Source organism: Podarcis vaucheri (genome assembly GCF_965113315.1).
Source record: "Podarcis vaucheri genome assembly, chromosome: 12".
NCBI lineage: Eukaryota > Metazoa > Chordata > Lepidosauria > Squamata > Lacertidae > Podarcis > Podarcis vaucheri.
Window position 1 is genome coordinate 42146121 of NC_138750.1, and position 17934 is coordinate 42164054.

At 41.0% G+C, this 17934-nt stretch overlaps 2 protein-coding genes across 6 annotated transcripts in view; one reads left to right on the forward strand and one right to left on the reverse strand.

The window, feature by feature from the left end:
- PIP4K2A (phosphatidylinositol-5-phosphate 4-kinase type 2 alpha) overlaps positions 1–17934 on the reverse strand; it is a 204459-nt gene that overhangs the window by 141088 nt on the left and 45437 nt on the right. The gene's annotated exons all lie outside the window — the stretch shown is intronic.
- The window catches only part of ARMC3 (armadillo repeat containing 3), a 64882-nt gene that overhangs the window by 40754 nt on the left and 6194 nt on the right, over positions 1–17934 (forward strand). Inside the window, exons 12-17 of the mRNA XM_082193669.1 lie at positions 7980–8229; positions 8804–8940; positions 9651–9819; positions 10436–10536; positions 12541–12654; positions 14422–14505. Coding sequence (XP_082049795.1) covers positions 7980–8229; positions 8804–8940; positions 9651–9819; positions 10436–10536; positions 12541–12654; positions 14422–14505 — 855 coding nt within the window. The remainder of the gene's footprint in view (positions 1–7979; positions 8230–8803; positions 8941–9650; positions 9820–10435; positions 10537–12540; positions 12655–14421; positions 14506–17934) is intronic.

Here is a 17934-nt window from a genome sequence, read left to right on the forward strand (position 1 = left end):
TTGAACATCTTGAAGGCATTAATTTTCTCCTTGCACTGGGTGATAATATAGTGGTAGCTTCACTGGTGCATCTCCACAGACAGCCAAGTAAAAATAATATCTTTCTGAAACCAGTGTGAAAGTGCCTCTCATGTGAGAGTACATGAGATGAGATCCACAGATATATGCACACCACAGCCTCCTCATCTGACCAGAATTAAGTCTTTAATCTCTGGGAGGCCATCTGTTCAGAGTCAAACAACTACATGTATTAGGTATCTTGTGATTGCTCCTCAGTCAGGAAGGCAGTTTGTGTTAAAAACTATTTGCAGCCCATACTGTAGGGTCTTTGCTGTTGATCAAACCATCATTTAGGTTGTGCATTATGCCAGAAAATGGATAACATGGGAAGCAATATCTCAAAACCTCTATTATGAAGTCTGGCAAGCCCATCTCTAGAAGCATATACCTAATGCAAGTAACAACTCCAGGCCACCAAAGTCAGGGAATATTGTTCCTGGGTTTGTGAAAACAGAACTGAGGCTTCAGGGCACAATGTGGATTGCAAATCAGGTGTTTGCACAGGAGGTGCTAATTACCCTGCAGCCATGAGTTGCAAATTGCGGGCAAAGGTTTTTTGTGCCCCTCCAAGGATTAGATTTCTATGCCATAAGGAGTTTGAACTTTCTTAACCTTCCCAGTTTTACCTATGTGAATGCTTACTTTTATCCCCAACAACTGTTCTGTATGTGTGTGTGTGTGTGTGATTGCTACAAGTTAATAGGGTAGACTAGAGTATCATTATGTACTGATCATTTCAGTTTGCTGCTTACATCCCATTTTAGATTTAGTAGGGAGTGCTGGGTTGTAGTCATTTCAAACTTTCTGCTATTGGACAGCAGCTACAAAATGAAGCTGTCTGCCTTGTGAAGAATGGAGTGTAATGGAAAAGTGGGATGGGGGAAGAAGCCTGTTGCCAGGCAGAGTTAGGAGCGGGTTCTTTGGTCAAAGTGGCAGAGAGACCTGCTTCACCTTAATAGTGGTCTTTTTTGGTACCTTTTTTCCACTGTTTGGCAGGCATCTGAAGCAGGGTGAGCAAACAAACCATGCTGGGTTTGCCTGTAATAAAAAGCCATAGTTATAACAAGCCAAGTTTCATAAGCCAACAACAAACAATGGCTTAAGATCTTGGTTTGTTGGTTAAACTAAACACACATTGACTTACGTGTTGTGTGTGAACCAGGCCAATGTGTGCTAACAACATCTCTCCCATTGAGGCTTTGCCTGTCCTGAGGGAAACAACCATGTATTAATGATGGTAAAATGTTTTCAAGTTTAAACATTTGTCTGTTGGGAGAGAAGTCACTTCATCCTAAGATTATATTCTCTCCTGACTAATCTGTGTCAGGTTGTTGTTGTTTTTAAAGGATGCCTAATTTGTTGTTTCAAGCATGTTTAAAGTATCACAGATTTGTGTATAGAACAACGCTTTTGGTACAGGATGCAAAGGGCTTGTACAGTCCTACTTGCCTGCCATAGGTTGCTCCTTTGGTTATAGCAACATATCATGGCTTGCTATGTATTAGCTAAAGCAAGCATAAGCAAAGGAAAGCATAAGACTGAATGTCCAGAGCCACATTTTCAAAGAAATTTCAGCCTCCAAAATGAAAGGTGGATTTTCAGAAAGCCAAGAAAGGAAAAGGTAAATGTGAGCTAGGCTGTAGAAAAACATGAGCTAGGCTCATGTTTTCCATCTCGGTTTCAGATAAAAGCTTGACTGAAAATCTGACCCCAAGGAGGCACTCATGTTACTGCTGCAAAGTCCATGAGCATCTCCTTGGTAAACTTGTGTGTGCTGGTTGATTTACCATCAATCCAATTATAAAATAATCAAAACGGTACCAGCAGTTCACTATTAAAACAAACCACTGATTTAATAGGCTGGAAATTAATTTACAGTATCACTGCCATCTATTGGTCATTCTGTTCTACTGGTACCACTTTTATTGAGATTGAACCATGTGTTAAGTTATTTATTAATACACAATATATGTATTATATAAGTTGTTAAATGTAAAATGAGGCAAGTAGTTGCCTTCTAAGTGCTATTTATATTTTAACAAGCTCCCAAAACCTGCCAACATAAACAGCTTCTGTAAAACAAAGATTAGGCTAATATTATACTGGATTTGCCTGGGACGCGGGTGGCGCTGTGGGCTAAAGCCTCAACGCCTAGGGCTTGCCGATCGAAAGGTCGGCGGTTCGAATCCCCGCGGCGGGGTGCGCTCCCGCTGCTCGGTCCCAGCGCCTGCCCACCTAGCAGTTCGAAAGCACCCCCGGGGGCAAGTAGATAAATAGGTACCGCTTACCAGCGGGAAGGTAAACGGCGTTCCGTGTGCGGCTCTGGCTCGCCAGAGCAGCGTTGTCACGCTGGCCACGTGACCCGGAAGTGTCCCCGGACAGCGCTGGCCCCCGGCCAATAGATGTGAGATGGGCGCACAAACCCCAGAGTCTGTCAAGACTGGCCCGCTCGGGCAGGGGTACCTTTACCTTTACCTATACTGGATTTAAATTACTGTCATAAATATTAATTATTCTTGGTAACAAGTTACCACTGTTCACTCTTCACTGCACGGAGGATACTAGAATAAATGACTTTGTTTCATTAGTTTGTTGTGTCAGGGTTTTGTTTTTGTTTTAATTCTCTTTGAAATATTTTGAGAAAACACTGACTGTCACATAAATATTAAGGATGAACTGACCTGAATTAGTTCTTAAGTTGTATTATTTGTATCAATTTTAGATATGGAGCTTAATAGTTTTCATAAGCAAAAAGTCAATTTCCTGCTTACTATGACTTATAATATAAATTTTGACACAGGGATGGGAACTAGTGGTTTATACAGTTAATTAATTTTAGAGTCTGGACTCATGGTTAGTTGGAAGGATGAAGCTAGAGTTTAGTGTTGACAGTTTGGAGTGATGTGACCTAGAAGTAAAGCAGCAAGCTGCAGAGTCAAAGAGCAATGTCTGGATCCAAGGCTGCAACTATGGGAGAAACAAGATGCTTTGTGGGTGTTAATGCTGTGAATCTCTCCATCGTAGCCTCAATTTGTACTTTTGTGTAAATAAACCATATAACAGAAAAACACCAAAGTTTTGGAGCTTTTTTTGGCAAAATTGCAAGAACCTGAGGTTTTTGAGCTATTTTAAATGACAATCACCAAAAACAACACTACGACATGGGCTACCATACATCTGGATTTTCGCAGACATTTCAGCAATTTCCGCTTGGACGCTGTTTACAAGGGCTGAATACTGGCTATGTCCAGGAAATTTTGGACGTATGGCAACTGTGCCTTATCTCAAAAGGAAACACAAATCCTAGATAAGCACCTGAAACCTGTGGACTATCGCACTGCTTGGAGATTGGGGTTGCATGCAACAATATGTTGTGCCAAGTTGAATTCACTGTATTTGTATCCACGATATTTAGCATTGCTATGCTCAGTGGCTAACACAAATTGATAAGCTGAACCATGTGCAACCTTCAGTCTGCCCACATAACTCATTTATGGGAGCCTACCTAGTTTTTCCAGGCTTAAAATTCCAAACTTCATATCAGAAATCATTACTGGAAAAGTCACAGAAAGCTGACTTTAATTTGCCAATAATTAGTAAAGACAGTTCTGGATATATCTGTTTATATGAGCAGTTTATCACAGATCGAACATAGCGGAAATGATTTCAAAACAAATGAAATTCTGTCATCTTTTGGTGTCCCATTGATCTGAGGACTGTCTTTTATTTGAATGCAACAGCTAGAATAGCCACATCACCATAATTATTGGGAATCCCATGCTGTTTGCACATGTAGAATGGAACAGGACTTACAGAAATGCCACTTTATCAGAAGAACAAAGACATACCAGAAGAAGTTTTCGTGACAGTTTCTTACAAGATATTCCTGTTGGTGTAAGAATCATCAAGTCATTAGACTGGATGGTATCAATGGTGTAATACAAACCCTTCTACTTCAGCCTTAGCTACAGGCTATCAATTTCATTTCAGACCTTCAGCATTTATTGAGCACATAGCCATAAGCTGTCCCCTTGTACCAAAATGCAAATATAAACTCTGCGTTCATCAGAAATGCCTCAAACATCATTCGAGATTTCAGGAAGTGCTTTATGAGTAGCAGCAGCCAAGTGCAACCACCAAACAGCACATTAAACTCTTCCCCCACAAGTAGGACTACAAGTGGCATATGGTTTGTTGAATCAGATAAAATAGAGATAATGCTGCTGCAGACAACATTCTTGTTGAGTTTGTATCTAAATTGTGAATATTCTACTGAACCTTGTTTTTAAAAGATAATTTGAGATTTTTTTATATAATGTCATGTTTCCCCCATAAACTTACTGTCCTTCTGTGCTTGAGGTCTGGAATAAACTACTAGCTCGCCTCTGTTGTAGTAATGTGTGACTTAACACTGACCCCTAGTGACGGCCTGCAGAACTTAACACAATGTGTACGCCAATATCCCAGAGGGATAAGCGATGTTAGTCTCTCACAGCAACAATAAAGAAGAATCTGATGACAAATACATTTATTACGGCATAAATTGTTGTGGATTACAGTTTACTTCATCAGATGCATGAAGTGGTATCCTGAGTAGTAGGTATCTGTTATGGTTAGAGCAAAGAAATATAGTTGGAAGTAGTAGTAGTAGTAGTAAAATTTGCACACCACCCTTCATCTGTAGATCTCAGGGCAGTGCACAACATAAAAATATAAAAACAAAAAATACATGATAAAAACAAGAGCAAAAAACCCACAAACCATGAACACCCCACCCCTCCCACAAACACATTTAAAAGGAGTATAAGGTGTTAATCAGCAGCAGCAGCAGCCGCCACATACCAGCTGCTGTAGGACATATTTGCTCCTTGTCTTTGTACAAAAGAATGCCAAGTTATACTTTGGCTCAAAACACTGGGCACAGAATCCCTCCTTTAATTTTGTAGGACTCTGAAGATTGGGAGGTTCAAAAGACTAAATTTTAATTTTCATTAAAGCTAGAAGAAAAAGACCCATCAAGCTTCTAGAAGATCCCACTATTCTGACCCAACTACAGTACATCTCATGTTCCCACAGGACCATATTCTTATAGGTGGGACTACCAAAGAGTTGTGAAAAAGAAACAGTCTTATATCCTGTTTCCATATTTCCAAATATGCAGGATCAGGACCTTGGATCTTTAAAATATGAGTCCTCATTGCATCAGCATGAGTATGAGTATGGGCATCCTAAAAATAGAGGATGTAATTGAGTGGTGGAGCACATGTTCTGTATGCAGAAGGTCTTAGGTTCAACACCTGCCATCTCCACATAGAACTGGGAAATCTCCCTATCCTAGAAAGCCTCTGCTGGCCAATGTAGTCAAAATTCATCTGAGATGGACTACTGGTTCTTTTCAGAATCATGCCTTCTAAAGTCACTACGACTCACAGACTTCTAATGAGTCCACATTATAAGTGGAAATTCTTCTCCGCCTCCACTCAGGAAAGTATTTTCTTATTTAAGGTATAGCTGAACTTGTCTTTTATTTGTTGTCATTGGTTGGGTTAAGTGTGGATCTGTGAAGACTTTTCATTATTTTCTGCCTCTTTTAAACTTCCATGCCCTTGAAGACTTGTAGTCTAGGGTATGTGTTTTGCCTAAAGCTTAAGACTGACTGTGAAATGGACCTTAGACTACAGATTTTTCATCCCTGTTCTTCCTACAATCCAGAAAGGGGGTGTTGCTAGCTAGAACAAGGTTAAAGCCACTGTTTTGTCACTTTCTTTTATTTTTATGCTAAATACTGTATTTGCTTCTAAACACCATTTAATGTATTTCCTGTGTTGGTTCTTTGGGAATTTCCAACAGATTGTATCCATCTTTCAATAGACTGCCTAATTACTTGGATTAATATTTAACATTGCGGTCCAGTGCACATTTACTTGCAAGTAAACCCCACTGTGTTCAGTGGGACTTATTCCCTAGTTAAGGTATACAGTTGTACCTTTTAAGAAGAAACATCAGGATCTTTTAACCAGATCCAGAATCAAAAAATGTTTTGTCCTATAGCCTGGCCTTAGGCCTTCAGAATACACTGAATAAAATATTAGTATTTAGTGATTCATACTATCATGGTGGCAGCATGTTAAATTTTATCCTTGCCCCCAAGATTCATTTGGATTTTGTAGGCAGTGATTCAGGAGATAAATTATTGTAGGGTATAAAACGAAGCATTTAATCATGAACTTACAATAAAATGATCACACAGTAGAATAAAAATGCTAGCTATCAAAACTTAATCACTAAGCTTAATATGAAAGGGAAATAATTTTCTAAATGTTTACAAGGTGATAAGTAATTATGCAACCTTTAGAAGACATCTGAAGGCAGCACTGTGTAGGGAAGTTTTTAATTTTTGAAGTTTTATTATGTTTCAGAGTGGCTGGGGCAACCCAGTCTGATGGCCAGGGTACAAATAATAAAGTTGTTGTTTTTACTACTATTACACACCATCAAAAACATTTATGAAAGTAAGCATAGATATTAAATTGTTCATAATTGAGGAATTTCTGTTGACAGAAGGCAGAGATTCTCACATACCATATTGTATGCACAGTGCATTCTTCTGCTTGAGATTCTTTAGCTGGAACCATGTTTCTCAGGGACTGGTCTGAATGAAGGACATGGGTAATTTAGCTGTTGAAGCTAAGCGGGCCTGACTCTCTAAACTTGGAAATCAAATTCTGAACTCCTTTGAGTTAGAGTCAGATAAAAGTGTTAAAAGTAAATTTAACAAATTTACTTGATTTGAAATGGGGGAATATTAATAGCTACCTTGGACCAGTGACTGTTTTTTCCTTTGATGGATGAAGATTAAAATTTCATTAACAGAGCAAAACTAAAACGGAGAATCTGCTACTTCCTAAGCTCTGATGGTTCACAATGGCCAGGGCAGAAGTTGTAGGGTGGAATTTCCACACACACCAACTGGGTCTTCTAATACCTCCCCCCAATTGAGAAAATAAGATCCAGAGCTGGTGTGCTTTTTGCCCCTTTCAGGGCCATGTCAGAGGAACAAGGGGGCTTTGAATTCTGTACATCTGAGTCTTGCCCTGATCCATCGCCAGAATGCCCTGTTTATGGCTTACTGCCTTTGAAGCACCACCAGCCAATAGAGTAACAGCTGTTGCAGTGCAGAGGTCTCTGCCTGTGAACCTCCCCTCTTCACCCACAGAAAGTGAAACATCCTATGGCAGCTCAGCCACCCACCCAGGAAGTATAGGATTGCTCCCTTAAGCTTAGTATAGAATTGTGCCCTATGGCTCCAATCCATTGTGCTCAGTGACCCTTACCTCTGACTAAAAATTACCAGGCCTTTCCTGCAAGACTGTAGTCCTAAGCACACTTTCTATGGCTTAATTCAGAGTAAACATGTAGAGGTTGGTGCTTAACAGCAAGGATATAAATAGCAGAGCACATGGACAACTGAGATTTCCATCTGTATATTTCCTGTGCTAACACTTCTGCCAAGTTTTGTTTAACAAACAGATGAGCTTACTATAAAATGACTATGAAATGATACTGGGCATATGGCTTATGTTCTTTACAAAAATAATAATATGCATGCATGCAAAAAGAATTCCTCTGCTTAGATTGCACTACTGATAGGTAAGTTCAGGCTGAAGAAAGGGTAGGATTAGAAATGGAAATGGCACATCCTGTGCCCACTTACTTGGGCTCAATTGGACATCTAAGGAAACGTGTGTATGTGCTGTAAATGTTTCAGCCTTGATACACATGAGCATCTGCGCTGGTTTTTGAATGTTAGCATAAGCAATAGAGATGACTTATAAAGGGATACATTAAGGATGCTTTCTTTCCTCAGCTTAAAAATTAAGATAGATTTCGGGATGTCCCCTTTTTATCCCCTGTTCTAGTGCAGTGGCGGAAGCTGATGGTATTGAGCCACTGATCAACCTTCTGAGTTCTAAGAGAGATGGGGTCGTTGCAAGTGCTGCTACTGTTCTCACCAACCTGGCCACCCAGGAGCCTCTGCGTCTCAGCATCCAGAGCCATGGTATTATGATGGCAATTGTAGAACCACTGCATTCCACCAACAGCATAGTGCAAAGCCGAGCAGCTCTTACCGTCGCTGCAGTTGGTTGTGATGCTGATGCCAGGACTGAGGTGAGATACATGCAGAATCCGCTTTGAAAATCATGATGGGGGGGAACTCTGGTATCTTTTGTTTTGTGCGGCTTTCTTGAATCAGTGCATTTATTATGCTTCCTAGAAAAGATCTAGTTTGTGGTTCTTATATAAAAAGTTGGAACCAAGTATGTGCTGTCTTTGTTACAGTATATAAAATTTGTGCAGGGAAATTTTACCATGGTGCACTATGCAAGTTTGGGGGTGGGGTATGAATGAAGCAAACTAGAGGTGGGGTAATAGCTTCATATTGAAGCATATGCTTTTGTATACAGAAGATCCCATGTTCAATCTCTGGTTTCTTCATTTGAGGGATATCAATGGAGCCTCACCAGGGACTGGTGTTTTATTGCAAGTGTATTCTTCAGCATGCTCTTGACACAATTAATACAGTACTGGTGGTGGATTTATTCTGCTTCAGTTTGTTCTGAGAAGCAAACACAGTGCAGACATAACCTTCATTTTTCAGCCTAGAGTGTTGCCAAGTGCTGACAATATTCCTACTGAATGTATCCTTTGACAAGCAAGCAATATATCTTTTTTTCTTTTTTAGTTACGGAACTCAGGAGGACTTGAGCCTCTTATTAAGCTCCTATATTCTAAACATGATGAAGTCCGAAGAAATGCCTGTTGGGCTGTTATGGTTTGTGCAGCCGATGATCCAACCGCTGCTGCAATGACCAGGCTAGGGTGAGTAGTAGGAATCCCAAAGTGACTGTTAATGGTGACTGCAGAACTTGTAATCAAGAATTTACATGTGTGTATAATGCTCCTGTTCAGGGTTCTATTCAGCTGTCCATGGCCTTCTTCAGGATACTCCATTACATTCTCACTTCCCTTAGTTTACATTTCCCTCCTACCAGCAACCAGCATTATGTGCCTGAACATCCTCAGCCTTAATGGTTTTTCATTCTGCCTACATATCCCCCCTCTTTCACACTCACAGAAGTTTTTTTCTCCTGAATATTTTTTTTACTTCTACAAACCTTGGCAGTTTTGCAAGCCTCCTGATAACCACCTCCATGTGTACAGGTAATGCTGTTTTGACTACATAAGGATCCCTGCTCTGAGAATTTCACTATTGTACATAGAGATGTATTTTTAATTTCTTAAATTCTGATTGAGATAAATTATGTCACAGCTTATTCAGGCACAGTTTTGCACCACTGTAACTGTTATACAGTGGTCTTACTCTACAGAGGACTAGAAAAGGCTTAGTTCTACTATACAGAGAACTAAAACAGACATAACTAATTGCAGAATGAGTCTCTTTGCCATAACAGATCAGGCTAGATCAGATCAGATATTAATAGGCATTATATTATAGTAGAATAAGATTTTTTTTAATGGGTTAGAGTACAAAGAACTCTTTTTATTGTGTACTTCTGTTTCTGGAACAGTGCTTTAGATATCCTTGAAGAAATTAACCTGTCCATTGGGCGCAAAAACAACTTCAGTGATGCAGCTTTGGATAAAATACTTGATCACAACCTTCCACAGAAATATAGCCAAATGGGTTTTTTAACATCCAGCAACATAATAACAGATGGGTTCTATGACTTTGGACAGGTAAGTTTACTTTAAGTATGTTAAAATCTTCAGAGGACTACTGCCTGTCTTCTTGCTCTATTTATAAACCCTGTGTATCAATAATGCCTCAAATAATTTGCGAGCTAAGACTTCACATACATGAAACAACCCATCATACTTCCATTAGCTGATGGGCTGGCAAGTTGCAATGCAGTGAGGCATAAAAAAATGACAACTTCCAGCCAATTGCAGCTCAAATGACAGCACAGGGAGGGGATGCATGAGGCAGTCAGTCTTGGTTGGCAGCCCATTCATGGCAGTATGCTGAGAAACACCCACTCCAGGACTGATACCCATTCTAGCTCTGACCTTGGTGGGCCTTAGGGTTCTATTAAAATATAAATTAGAGCTTACAAACCCTAAAGTCTGCTGTGCCTGCTCCAGTCAGGGTCGTACCTAGGGGTTTGTTAGGTTGGCCCCCTCTGGCTTGGAGTGGCTAGGAGCCCGTCTGTCCGCACACTCCCAAGCCAATCCTCTGCTGCTCTGAGCAGCCGGGCAAGATTAACCGTTTTGGTGGCTCACCTAGAGACAGTTGAGTTTCCTTGAAACCTACGTTGAATTACATCTTGTGCTTCATTCTAATCCTCCTACATAGGTAAAACCAGGTGTAAAACTACTGTCACTGGAGGAACTCAGTGCTCAGCAGCTTAAGGATCGCCGTGCTATAATCTTAGTAAATTCTAAAACACCAGAACTGTGAGTCTGTTAAACACTACTCTGACACGTATTGCATGTTACACGAGATTGAGGACCTTGCAAAAAAGATTTCTGGGAGATGTTTGCAGGGGGTTTTGTAGGGAGGGAAAATCAGCAAACATCCCCTTCCTTCCTCTTCCATTAGCAAACCTATCTGGATCAAGAGCCTTTGCACTCACAGAAGAGTATCTACAATTTGTGGATAATTTTGGTTTTATCACTTTTAATTTAGGAATTTAGGAAGCTGTCTTTTATATCAGTTCAGGCTATTTGCTCATCTAGCCCAGTTTTGTTTACTCTGGCAGACAGCATCTCTCCAGCATCTCAGGCTACCTGATTCTTTTATAACTGGAGAAGCCAAAGGTTGAACTGGGGACATGTGCACACCCTTATGTTGTACAATAATATTCATGACATTTGCATTCTTAGATCCAGGTTTAAAATTATTCAATTACCAACTGCAGCACCTTAACCATCAGCCACTGAAGAGTACGCCATTCTAGTTCCATCAAATGAGATGACCATAGCCTTGGGGTGGGGGCACCAGACATGTACCAAACCCTTAGTAGCCTCTTGCACAATATTCAACCCAACCAGTTAGGCAGAAGCTTCTTTCCTGTCATTAGCAGTGTCTGCAACCACCAGCTCTCTACTATTTTTATATTGTGAGCCAACCTGCAATCCTCAGATGAAAGGCAGCATAGAAATTTATTTATTTATTTAAGTATGCATCAATCCTGGCCTGGCACTTATGGAGTGACTTAGATTTCATTTTTCCATCACTATACTCAGCCAGTTGTATTGAAGATTGCCCCCCTATCTTACTGAACATTTGTAATAACATCACATTTTAGCCAAAGCGTTGTTGTGCATTGGGTTTTTTTAAGCAACTTTCTCAACACCTGCAGTTTAAGTTGAAACCATCTTGCAAACAAAAGAAAATGTTCCAGGAAAGACTGAAAATAGGAACAGGAATACATAGAAGTAGAAAAGATAAGAAGGAAAACACACAACCCCAAAAGGATCCTCAGTCCAGTCCCATGTACATCAACAGGCTTTTTCCTGCTGACACACCACCTAGACTGTTCTTAGGATAGGGGTTGGCTAGCCTGTGTGCTGGACCTGACTGCCAAGAGCATTTTTGTAACCCCCAATAATTTTGCTTTTAAAACAACAAAAAAACTCTTCTCTTGAGGGGTCCCCAGGTGACACCCCCGCATTTGTTCAGCAACCCAAAAATTGGGTGCCTCTAACTTGATTTACTTTGAAAGATGCTTCTTCTCCTATCCAGCACCACTTCCTCTTTCCTGTGCTCCGGGGCCTTCTTGCAATAGCAACTGTTGCAAATAGGGCTTAGAGCTCAGGAAGGAATACTCCTTCATTTTTCGTGACCAGTTACATCTCCTCTCCCCGCCCAGATGCCAGCAGGTGCCAGTAGCCAAGTCCCCTCCATGGCAGGGGCTCGTGGGGTGCTAGCGCTAGGCTGAAGACGCAGAGGGGTGGGGAGGAAGGAGGGTGCCCTGGGACAGAGGGAGGCGTCTTACATGTGCTCTCACATGACGGTGATGGAGCAGGCTGGGGAGGATCAGCATAGTCAATTTTTTGGGCAGGGCTCCCCAAAATATTTTGGGGGAGGCTGAAAGGATCTGGGCTCCTTAGAATTGGCACCTTTGAAGGGGCCGTCTAAATGTAGTGTGCATACTTGCCTGCGATGTGTGTGTGGTCTGTACATGTGCTGTAAATGTGGCGAGGGTTTGTGTGCACATGCACATCTGTGTAAAGGAGTGGCTGTTGGCCATTTTGGCCATATCTACAGCAGGTGTGTGGCCCATTGATTGAAAAAGGGTAGGCATCCCTGTCTTCAGGCATGCTCCTTCGCTCCCCGTGTGATACGTACTTCTACTTTTTTGTACAGATTACATTTTATTCTGTTATGTGGGCAAAATACTTATTTGTCTGATATTATGGTGTGTAGCAACAGCATAGCATCCTTTATTGTTCCAGTGAACTCACAGCTCCTCCTGTTGCAACAGATGAAAAATCACCACAAGATTTTCTTAGCAGCCGAGTTGCAACCTCCAGCAGTAGTACTAACAGAAAAATTAGAGATAGAGCTAGGTATGTATTTGAGCTTTGGAATCACAGTTTCCCTCTGGGTGTAATTCTAAACTTGATGAAAATTGTTCTGAATTAGGTGAAAATGGGTATGTTTAGACCAACCAAATATGCATCTCCCTGGTCAGCATTTGAAACCAGAATGAGGAAGTAAAATTTGAAAATTCATTCAATTCATTCACTCATTGCATTTATATACCACCTTCCTGCCAAGGCATGCAGGGCAGTCTGCAGTTTTAAAGGACTGAAACTAATCATACAACATTTAAACACCATTTATCCAAAATCTGTGCTAAGCAGAGGAAACCCTTATAAATTGCATGCAACAGTATAAGCGAGATCTACCAACCCAAATGTAATAAGGACAAAATATATATGACATCCAACCCCCCAACAAATATTTCACAAACCCTGTGGCTCCCTTCATGAATTCTTGATTCCGCAGATATAGTCCTTCTGATTTCCTGCATCTAATGTAATCACTTAAGACAACTGCACAACATGGTTTATATACAATAATATACATTATAATGAAAGAAGTGTGAAATAACAATGCCATCAACAGTCATGTATATTTCCCCCAATGCAGATCTGCATTCAAGCATGAAAAACTTTATCTTTGTTCCTTATTGTCAGTAACATCTGGTTTTGATTGCTACTGACTATATGCTTCTCTCCGGGTGTAAAAAGCCAGTCTTCTAATTTTTATATTTGATTTAAAATGTCCAGTGAATTAAAAGGGTTGGATCCAATCTAAGGTCACAATCCTATACAACAGGGGTGGCAGATCTGTGCTTTCTAGATAACAATGGACTCCCATCAGCCCTAGCAAGCATGGTCAACGGTTAGGGATGATGGGAGTCATAGGTCAGCAACCCTAGAAGGGCCACAGGTTCCATACTCTCTTACCTGGAAATAAATCCCATTGAACTTAGTGGAGTTTACCACTGAGCAGACATGTATAATGTTGCACTGTTTTGCACAGAAATCAATGTAATAGCTCCCATTTAAATCAATGAACTTGTTCATCATTAATAACTTTTTATATTGATTTCAGTAGGACCTAAGTGCAACTAAATTAGTCTGGATCCAGTTCATTGTAAATAAGTATTTATTCTGCTATTGTAATTGGTAATAAGTTAATGCTTTTTCTGTTTTTGTTTATTTGCTTCCTTGCTTGCTTGCTTCCTTGCTTGGTATTTAAGAAATGGGGGGGAGGATAAGGTTAAATGCAGGGAAGAAGCATTTTATTAACCAGCATGCTAATTTATCAGCAGCTGGCCACCTTGAATGCATTCCTTATGAAGGTGCTACCAGTGGCAGAGCTTAATGCTCCGGCACGGGGGGGGGGGCGGACTGCCCCCGGTGAGCAGGCGGGGGTGTGGCTGCCATGCGTCCCAGGGGTGTGGTGTGCATCCTGGGGGAGTGGTGCGCTGCCTGTGGGGGCGTGGCGCCCAGCGCAGGCAGGGGGCAGCCGCGATGGCACCCCACCGGGATCATGCTGCGGGGGGTGGTGCACTCCCCCCACACCCCTCTTCCTCCACCAGTGGGCACTACTCTCCATTTTCAGTCTCTTTGTTAGTATTAGTGTTAGTGTTCCACAATGAACCATATACTTTTTATTTTGCCTTTGGTTTTGTCTGAGGATAACCTGGAGGTTTTTAACATCACTGCCACTGCCTTCTATGCAATGTGTGCACAACACCCTAAGAATGCCTATGCCTTGTAGAAGTCAAGGAGAAATGGGAAATTACTTTGTAATTTCTATAGCTCAATCGAGGAGAAGGAGAAGCCAGAATCTCCAGGACGGTCTTCTTCAATCAGTAAAGGAGGTGGTAGAGAGAAAGGATCGAGGTACTTTTATTCTTAAGAGCTTCTTATTCTTATTAAGTGTAGAAGCTTGAGACTATTGTTGTTGTTGTTGTTGTTGTTACTACTACTACTACTACTACTACTACTACTACTACTATTTAGTTGTCCTATAGCACCATTCATATACATGGTGCTTTATAAAGATTATACCCCAAGGGGCTTCCAATCTAAAAAAAAGACAAAGGGAAGGGGAGAAAAATGGAGCCAAGGGATAAACACGGGTAAAATATATGATTACACATAATAAAAACAAGTTTCTACAACCACTCAGAAATCCAGGCAGTTCTTTCAGATTCTTCCAAATACATATTCTATATGTACTAATTTTGTTTTTTTCTAAGATACCATATTGGTTGATTTTAGCACATGTTAGACTGGCAGGGTGGGCTAACAGCACTGTATAAAAAGCCTTTGCTGTCTATGTCCCTAGCACTTGAGGTCATGATGTATCCTTTACTGGGGATCACAGTTGCATTGAAAGCAGAGCATTCCCAAAGTTTATATAGGACTAAGTCTTCATTTTGGCTAGAAGTAGGTAATCCTCCCCAAGCTCACTAGCAAGATTCAGACACTAACAGTGCAATCCTATTGATGACCACTCAGAGAAGTAAGTTAATAAAATGTCAATGAGACTTGCTATCAGGTAACCGTGTCTAGGGTTGTAGCATAAATCTAGGAGGAAGGATGAATGCAGGCTGTGCAGAGAAACAGATCTATGTTTGTGTTTGGTGGCTTTAGAGTAGCTTTCTTTGTGTCAACCCAGCAAAACAGCTTTATTGATTATTTTGTTGTTGTTCCACTGCTGTTTGATTTCTTTTTATTTTAGGTTGCTTTGGGTTTTTTGCTTCCTTTTAAGTTTCCTGCTTTTTTAAAAGGAAAGCCTTTGGATTCATGGAAGTATTGTTTTTAAAACATCAGTGTCTATACAGGACCCAATTCAGCTCCTTTATAGTTACGCTTATGCAGCTGACTTCACCAGTTAAAACCTCATATTCTGGGATTTCCAAAATGTTAGCATTTCCCAACAGGCAGGGTATCTATCACAAATGAATTTTGGTCAAATTCTGGGTCAGATGTGAAGGCTGCTTCCACAATGGACATGATGCACACATTTTGTCCCCAGTGTGATCTTTCGGAAATTTATGAAAGTGGCTGAACAGAGTGTGTAACAGCTGTCTTGAATTATGATACCGATAATACAGCCATCACAGGAGTAATTCACACAGTATTTCTTCCGATTATTGAGGTCCCACATTTTCTACTCGTCTGTCAATAATATATGCAGATGGTTAAAACCATACCTGGCCACACTTGTGCTCATGATCACACAGAATAACAAACATGTGACTCATAGGATAAATGGAAACAGCTAGCAGCAATTTTTGTTAATTTGGTTGCAGTTTTTTTGGGTCCCTTTAATCCCAGGAACTGCAGTTAGTGGCTCTATCCGCCTATCACCCAGCTAACAGAGATCTTTCCGCATCTTGTTCTAAAGATGGCTTGGGACTACTTGCATATTTGGTGGGTTCATGTTTGCTAGTTTCTGCAAACAGACTCTTTAATTCTTTAATTTTTACAGATGCCTTTTCTGCCCATAGGCCTTCAAAGCACCTAACAAATTGCTTAAAATCCATAAAAATACATAGCAGTAAAATTAAATTAATAAATCGAATACAGCAGCCCATCAAATATAAAAAGACAGTAGCAAGTAAAAATAAACTATCAAGGCCAGAGCTCTGATGAAATAAAATATTGTCTTAAGTCTGCCTTAAAGCATCCTGGATTATTTAAACAAAAAGGCTAACACTAGCTGATCTCAGCTTCCCTTTTAAGCTGCAAAGGGAAGGCACTCTTCTGAACTCACAAATGTGAGAAAGAAAGGATAATATATAATAAAGATATCCTCCTAGCATCTAATCACATACGAACAGCAACTGCATGCTGGAAAGCCTGTTTTGTGGAGGTAATGCAAACCTCAGGTGACAAGGATTTCCACAGTCTTGGTGTTTCTGGTGACATGATGCTGCCCTGTGCTAGTGCCATCCTAGTACCATCAGTAGTAGGATGCAAATTAGGGCTCTATCTATACTTAGAAAGTAGACAGGTTCATATGGGAAAAGGCCAATCAAGAAAATAACATAGGATCTTAGCCGTTTTGCAGTGGTGGTGGTGGTGGTGGAATGCCTTTCCAGAAAAGGGCAGTGGTGGTGGGCCTTTGTAAAGGTAAAGGTAAAGGTAAAGCACCTGCTCTCAGCAGCCAGAAACACCATAACCAGACACTGGAGAACCTGTCAGGAGTAAGCATGGACCAATGGTACCAAATAGTATGGGAAACAGCCCTACTAGAAAAATTAACTAATAAACTGAAACTGACACGGGGACAAACAGAAGAAGACGCCTTCACCCCGGTATGGCTCCCCTTTATCACATACACAGCCCAACAGGACAGTGACAATAATCCACCAACAGCATACAAATCAATATGGCTAACCTGATCCAAAACACCCACCCACCTCACCCACACACGAAAACAAAGATCACCACAGCCAATCACAAGCAAACAATCACACACTAGGCCAACCCCAACCTCTCTCACCACCAAAGGAACACAAATGAACAACACAAGCAACGCTGACACCAAACTCTACATACATTAAACATAATAGAAACACCGCCACCCGACCCCACCCCTATCCATCTTCCCTCTCTCCACCCTCCCTTTCTTTTTTCTTTTTTCTTTTCTTCTCCCCCTAATTCCTCAACAAATGAAACGGATTTGTAAAAATGTTACATAAAAAATAAATAAATACGAGGCACTACACTTCTGTAAAACAAGAAAATCCTGAAATATATATATATATATATATATATATGCAGGTTTTGGTGTCTTCGGGTGTCTTCCCGTGCAAGAGTCGGGGTGTCTGGGCGACGTTTCGACGAGGTCTCACTCGTCATCTTCAGGCTGGTGCTTTCGGCTTCTTGTTACTGGAACAGAGCAGAATCTGGTGTTTGAGTTCCTATAAATACTGTTGAGGGGTGTGGTGTATAGCCTCCAACGTTCTGGGCAGAGAGGAAGTTCCTAGATTAGTGTGCCTTTTCTTCTTTTGTTCCTTAATTACTTGAGGGATATCTTGAGTGATTTCATGAGTGATATTCTGAATACCACTGGGTGGGTCATTAAGTGTAGATAGAGAAACACCCTCACAACATGAACAAGCGTGACGACACGTCCCGCCTGCCAGACATCTGGAAATTAGCCCTCCCCACAAAAACCGACACCAGAACCAGAGGCACACTGAACGCCGTCACCAATCAACCACACCAGACCCAAACCCAGACCCTCTCCACAGACATATTACAGACTCCATCCAGTAGCCAAACTATAGTGGCACCTCCGGATGCTGCACCCCC